This window comes from Pithys albifrons, chromosome 15, assembly GCF_047495875.1.
Source record: "Pithys albifrons albifrons isolate INPA30051 chromosome 15, PitAlb_v1, whole genome shotgun sequence".
NCBI classification, from domain to species: Eukaryota; Metazoa; Chordata; class Aves; order Passeriformes; family Thamnophilidae; genus Pithys; species Pithys albifrons.
In genome coordinates this window covers 13,614,123-13,621,622 of record NC_092472.1, presented here as the reverse complement: position 1 = coordinate 13,621,622, position 7,500 = coordinate 13,614,123, and the positions used below count along the sequence as shown (strand labels likewise).

General features: G+C 44.5%; 1 protein-coding gene across 2 annotated transcripts in view; it reads left to right on the top strand.

Moving 5' to 3' along the window:
* Positions 1 to 7,500, top strand: part of GRIA1 (glutamate ionotropic receptor AMPA type subunit 1) — a 120,469-nt gene that overhangs the window by 108,901 nt on the left and 4,068 nt on the right. For both annotated transcript variants that reach the window (XM_071570522.1, XM_071570523.1), the window contains exon 15: positions 6,211 to 6,345. In XM_071570522.1, coding sequence (XP_071426623.1) covers positions 6,211 to 6,345 — 135 coding nt within the window. The remainder of the gene's footprint in view (positions 1 to 6,210; positions 6,346 to 7,500) is intronic.

The window sequence follows — 7,500 nt, the reverse complement described above, 5'->3', positions numbered from 1 at the left end:
GTATATTTTGCAAGGTAACTATCTGAGCAATAGTCACCATATGAATGAAAAGTAATCACTTCTGCTGGGAAACTGAAGCCATGACACAGCTTCCATAATACCTTCACCACGAGCCTGCATGCATCAGTGCTAGAGAAACTCCATAGCTGATAAAATGCCCTTAAAGGTATGGATGTGAAATCAGTTTAGTTTAAAACAAAATCCGGACAATACTGTACTTAATCACTACTCTGGTGGAAAAAATTACGAAGAAGTAGATGTAGTGCTTCATTCCAAGCAATAGGAAAACCAACAGGGACAGAAAGAGAAGGTTTGGGACACATGGGTTTATGTGGATCATATGACCTCAATACTGATCACATGGTATTTATATGTGCTTGAAAACTGTGATCACACACATATGAATCACATGTGAATAAAAGAGATTGGGTCCTAAAGTCATGAGAGCTGCTTGAAACTCCATGTGTAAAATCAGTAGGCAGAAACCTTAAGCCATGTAAGCTTTTACTGGAAGATCACAGTGAAGAGTCCCAGCTGTTACACAAAAAGATTTCATCTCTATTCATTGCTCAGCATCTGCACCATGCCTTCTACAGCAGTCTGATATGAAACGTCAGAGAAATCAACATAAACGTCACCTGGCCCCTCTCCCACCTACAGAAAGGCCAAGCAATTCCATTGCTCGCTCATTCTCATGAATGCAGCCATGAAAGAACAGGTCAGGCAGGGCTGAGCACCAGGCTCAACTTCCCCCATCCTGCCCATGGTGGGCACAGATCCTCCTGGTAGGAGCTGGACCACTCATCTCTCCTCAACAGCCAAGGTTCAGAACAAAGCTTGAGAGGCTGGAGGCCATTTCATATCTTTCTTCACACAGGCATGACAAAACCTTCCCACTTCAGTCTATTGTCAAGCTCAGCTGATTCTGCAGTTAGAGGATTTTCAGAAGGATAAATGAGTGCTAATGAAGAGGAGTGAGGGCCCAGCTGGATGTAAGGTTTGGCCCCAAGGTTTCTACTGAGAGCCAAGCAAAATCTGGTGTTTCCCAGGCTTATGTTCATTGGCCCCAGATGATGTTCCATGCCTGCACTGACTTCCATGAGTCCTGTTTTTAATCTATTTCCCAATTTATTGCCCACCAATATTTTTATCCAGATAAATTCCTGTAAAGAAACAGCTGTTACATTAGTATATCTGAAATCAGACTCCAGAGGCAAACACTCCTGCTTTGCTGCATATTTCAATATGTTATGGCATCCCACAAGGTGCTGGGCAGCTGCACTCAGGGGCTGATCATCCAGGATCATCACAGCCCCAGCTGTATTGCAAGACAGTGGGAAATCCCAGGCAGTGTCTTGCACTGGGCAGCCAAGTCACTGCTGCTCTCCTCTCCACTATAAACATGTGGTAGCCACCCGTTCCCGAGGTTTCTCCATGCACACTCACCTTCAGCACTTCATGTAGCTAGAAACTCTCCTCCCATTCCTGGTCTTATTTCCCAGCTTTCCTGCACTGCCCACGACTTGCTACAGCAGAAATTAGCCCAGAAGAGGAACAGGCACTCTGTAACTAAGTTGTTCCCTTGAAGGATCCCATTCTGCAAACAAGCACAGGATGGACTGCTTTTTTTGTAGACTAAGAAATGTCCTATGGGCTTAAAAGTGATGCCTTGGGTTTTTGGAAGGTAATGACAAGGTGGACAATAAACGTCGAGGCAGATGGATGTAATTCTCCTCTTTCCCATGGCTTTTGTAAGGCATTGGGAATAAAAAAGGGTTTTTTTCTAGACCAGGATGTCAAAGAGCAGCCTGCTTTTGGGAACATCCAGGTCACTTCATGCTATAAAAGGACCATTATCAAAGCCACAGGGATCTCCCAATCCTCTTCTCCAGCTGCAAGAACCGTGCTTTTGTTTAAAAAATAAATAAATAAATAAATAAAAAATAAGGAACAAGTCCTGCTACTGCCTTGCCCTGCCTTTGCAGGAAATTGGCAGGTTCTCAAACCAAAGATGTCTTCTCATGCTGGGCAGCCTCCCCCTGCAGTCACCATCCATGTGCTCCTGCCCATCCCCTGCAGACCCACAGGAGAGCTCTGAGATGATGGCCAGTGCTATGTCCTTCATCTCTGAGCTTCAGGCCTCACTCCAGTGAAGTGCGTTCAGCATTTGGGGGTAAAAGCTCAACTTCTGATGAGGTCCGTGCTCTAACCAGCTGAACTAATCTCAGGGTCTTGAGCTGCCAGCTGCTGTAAGGACAGTTCATCTTCTATGGACATGGCAACAACTCAAGGTGATATCAGCCTGTGCTGCCAACAGGCTCTGGTCATGCAGGGTGACAGAAGGCACCATCCTTGCCGGGATATTGGGCAAATTTGGCCCTAACGCCTTCCAGCCAATGAGGATTAAAGAATGACAAAGGGGATGATGGACACGGTGCCATGTTTGAGAGTAACAGACGGGAAGGTGCCTGGTTGCTGCAGCAACAAGGCTGGGCTTTTGGGAAGATGGGTTTTTCTTTCTCTTTTCACCTGCCAATCTTCCCCCCACGTCAGCACTCCGCCGCTGCGGGAGACGAGCAGTGACATTTACACTCCCACTAACAAGCTGGCTCAGTGATGGGCAGCTCTGCAGGAGAGCATCTGGTGTCACAGAGCCTGAGCAGAGAGGAGGGGAGGGTCCTCTCAAGCAGACACCATAATTTGGGACTTTTTTTTATTATAAGCATTATTAGGGCAGGGTCATGCACGGAAACAGCAGGCAAATCCTCTGTTGGCCATGCAGGGCTTCCAACGTTTCGTGTGGGTCTGGTTCTGCAGCTGATGGGAGCAACGAGATGTCACTCCTGCCCAAAGAACATCTCTACTTGTCCTGCTGTGAGAGGGAAGGAAATAAAAAGAAAAGAAAATGGGGGATGAGCAAGAAGTAAAGCATCCCCACAGGAGCTATTTCACTTCTCAGCCTGGCCTGTGGTAGCAGGCTGTGTCATCAGCTGTGCTCCCGTGGTTCAGTGTTCCTCAGTGGCCTGTGAAGCTGCCCATGTCTTTAGCTCCCTGGGAGAAGCCTTATTAGGGTAGCAGAGGTGAAACTCAGGCAGCTCTCTCCCTCCCAGCAGGTTTGCCCACTGCTGTGCCTCATAATGCTTTCCTTTGCCTTTTGGATAAGACTACTTTCAGTTCACTCAGATTGTCCCAGTAATAATAGTAATAGTAGTAATAAGAGTAATATCAATAATAATAATAATGCTGCAAAGGAAATGCAAGAAAAATACAACAGCCCCAAAATTAATTCTAGTGGTGCAGGAAACCACTTTGGGTCATCTCCTCTCTCTTACTGGTCATTTTTGCAGCTGGCATCAGGATGAAAGTGGGAATTAAGAACCAGAAGCCTTTCCCAGCTGCCAGACTGCTCTGCCACTGCAGCCAGCTGAGAAGGTGCCCTGCTGGACCATGATCCACCCAGCTGGGGGCGGAAATAAGTATTGTGGCCAATAAAACCTGAAATTTGTGTATTCCTATGCCCAACAGAGCCAAGGGAGACAGATTTCCTAAGGATCTATGGTGCAAGTCAAAGGCCTATGTGGAGTCTCAGATGCCTTGTAGGGATTGTGCTGATACATTTATTTGAGTGAGAGTATCAATAGGTTTTCTGTCCTCTACAGTGTCATTCTTTTTCACAAAGATTGGAGGTCACTTATATCTTGGAGGTCTCCAACTTCTTGTTAAGTCAAGGCAAGAGAACAGGCTGAAAATTATTAGTAATGCACAGACAAACAGACTGCTCCACCTGCGTTCCTGTCCCCATTCGTCCCTCTGAGAAGAGAGCATGTGCTAATCAGCCACATTTCATTAAGAGCCAGGCTAAAAGATTTAGGATGTCAAGGAGAGCAGCGCACCTCCAATGCCTTTGTCCCTCCCTGAAGCTGCTGCAGCCCCTTCAGACTGAATTTGAAAAAGCAAAGCACCTGATGTGGTGCAACCCAGTTTTCTCAGAGTAATTGCTCTGCTCTTCTATATCTTCTCTAAAAATTGCCTGCATTTCCCAGCTAGTGCTTAAAAGTATGCCCAATAATCTGCAGAGATGACTGAAAGAATGTGCAGTCAAGCCTGGAAGAAAAAAATGCATGAAGTCAGATTAGAAAAGACCGGATAAATAATCCTGCAGATACTGAAACTGCAGAAATTAAGAGGATATATCCAGAAATCTCTCATTACAGAGAGCACACGAGAAACATTGGCAAGATTACAAATTGACCAGTGTATGTGTATGAAGGTTATACAGGGGAGAAACCCAACCTTCCTGCCAGCAGCGACCAGCATATCTGCAGTGGTGCAAATACAGTGACAGTGGCAAATCTCCTGTCAAAGTGATGTCAATCAGTGAAGCATGGAAAATGTGATCACTTGTGAAGTTTTTTTCAGCAATTGAAACCCCACAGGAGTGGCCCCACACCAACCTCAGCATCTTTCAGCAGAGGGTTCAGGATGGCAAGTTGCTCCCCATGATACTGGATTCCATAGCAAGAGCTCCAGCTGGGTGGAAGCTTGAGAGCTCACATGGGAAGTGGGCCAGATGAAGGAGAAAAAGAAATATATTTTTATCATTCTTGACTGGAACCCTCTTTTCTTCTAATTAAAAATATACATCTGTTACAGGACAGTGTTTTAATTTTAATAATCAAGATATTTTCATGCTTTGAGGGTTAATTTTTTGCCATCAGATCGTAATACAGAAAAGACAGAATCCTTTTGCAAAACATACTTGCCTGAAGGACAGTGCTGGTGTCAGGCAGACTGCTCTTGTATAGAAACCTTTCATGCTCATGTTGGTATTCCATTTTGGACCTTCTTGACATGGCTCCGATATACTTTTCAACTTCCTGAATCCTCACCCTTCCCCAGAACTGTGGGTTGCTTATTGTAAAACCTGCCAAGCAAAGGAAGTGAATCAACTCTCCTACATGGGCATGGAACAGGCTGTGCCACCCACTGGTCTGCATGTCCATGAAGTAGCACAGAACACCAAGAACTGTGCAGAGGCTTCATTACCAACTGCAGACACTTCTACAGGCATCAATATTATTTCTTCAGTGTGTGGTTACATCTCAAATGAGCCATATGCAATTTTCCTCCCACATTCAGGGATCAGGACTGTCAGTGCTGGTCAGACTCTTGTCACTCCAACAGATTTGCAGTGACCTGTTGTGTTGGCTTCAGGGAATCTCTACAAACAAACAGGTATCGAGTCAATATTGCAGAGCAGCAGCAATTGTGGAGCAAGGGACCTCTGTCTGCTTGCACAGTAGAGAAAGCCTGTCCTAGAAACAGGAGCCTTGCACATGGAGCTGAGCCAAGTTTGGGGTCCTGTTGCTGCCCAGATTACCTCCAACTGAACCTGGTCAATATGGAGAAGATTTTGAAAGCTGCACTGGGTGACATCACTTGGTTTCCCTCACAGTGAAATGAGTTCTTCTGATATTTGCCTCTTCCCCAAAGAGCTGTGACAATTCATTAGGCAATTGTAAAATCAGAATGTAGCTGCTGACTGTGAGTTGCGGCCAATTAATAGCCCTATTTATTGCCAGCCACATAATTAGCTTAGACATGCATCAGCAGGTCTTGATTGCATATGAAATAACTGCCTTATTACATAGAAATCAAATGAGTTTCTGAGGATAGCTCAGGTGTCACCTCAACCCCAATATTGAAAAGGAAAAAAAAAAAAGAAAAAGCCCAGCCATTTTGATGTGTTGCTCAGCAACAGAATTTGCGGGGGAAACAATCTAGGAATGAAGGAATGAGCATTTCCAAGAGAACAGGTTATTTCAGGAGAGACATCAGGGATGAGCAAATGTCACAGAGGAGGAAAACTTTAATTTTTTTCCTCCTTTAATCAATAATTCAAACTAGACATTTTGAGTAAAGTAAGCATTTAAGTTAGCTGATTGAAAAACAGAGATCCCAAACCTTTACACAGAGTTACATTGCTGAAGAAATGTTTGTTTGTGCGAGGGAAACATTAGATTTACTAGACACCGAATTAAAAATTTAAAGATGCTCTTAGAAATGTCACTTGTTCATTTAAAGAGGAAGAAGATGTAATGCCAACATTGCTATATTGTGCAGCATTCCTCCCAGAGCAATTTCATCTTAATTTTGTTATTCTCCTTCCCACGTGCCCTCCCCCCCCGCCCCTTCTCCTTTCTCTTCCAGGACAAGACAAGTGCTCTGAGTCTCAGCAACGTGGCGGGTGTTTTCTATATCCTCATCGGAGGGCTCGGACTGGCCATGCTGGTTGCCTTAATCGAGTTTTGTTACAAGTCCAGAAGTGAATCAAAGCGGATGAAGGTGGCAACCCATTCCACGGCCTTTCACACCTTCTCTCTGATCCTACCCCAGCTCTGCCTTCAGAGACGGATGCACAGACCATGGGTGGAATAATGGGATAATGGAGTGACCATGTCACTCAACTTGCTAGAAAGGAATAGCAGCATCAGAGGGAGCTAAAAGAGGGTCAAGTGGGCTGTAGTGGGGAGCTGATGCAAGATCAGACGTGTGGTTTTAAAATCCAGATATAAAGCAAATTCATAGCACAAATGGTAACAGAAACAAGTTGAAATTCCTTAAAATTAACAAAAGCAGACTATGGCAATGTGTGTGAAGCATGGATGAAGTGTACTGGGGTTAGTGTGATACAGCTGTTACTGCAATATGAAAAAATCCCCAAACTCAAGCACTTAACAGCAAGATAAAACTGTGAGAGCACAATAATGAATCACATCCTGTTGTTGCCTTTGCTGGCACCCTGCTGGCACCATTTCCAAGTTGACAACAGCAATATATGCTCAGAGCATTGTTGCCCTGGAATGGATGATGTGGGCTCCAAATTCAGAATTACTGGTCCTATTAGGGAGAAATTGGCCTCCAATGCTTCCTGTAGAGGGTTTTTTTAACTCTGCCCTGTCATGGTCTTGCAGAAGCATACTTCCTACAACCCAGGAGATCTGTTTCAGCCCTAAGTTCTTGTGTGCCTAAATTTCAGAGTGTCATGTCAAGAGTGGATTAGATGTGAGAGCCTTGAGGATACACATTTAATGCAGCTTCTGTGGAAGAAATACATCTTGGCTCAGATGACTAGCAAAGACAATCCCTTATACAGATACCATGGTGTAGAGGGAGACAGTGGGATATGTAACACATCCCTTTTCTTTCTCAACTTGACCTCTCCCATGAGCATGGAACTCAGTAGATGAGGTATGCAGTGAGTTTCAAAAAATCCAGACAGATTTTTACTTCACTGAAACTCACCCAGAATCATAAGGAGAATAAGCAACCATTTCCTTGGGGTTTATGTCACCATTTCACAACATGCTTAATGTTTTATCAGCAAAAATAACATTTCTAATACACTGAAAGTGTGCTACAGCTCTTTTCCTGTTGAGGTTCAGAAAATTCTACAGGCAATGAGAGGTACCTTGAGCTCAGGAGAAAGATAATGTGAGC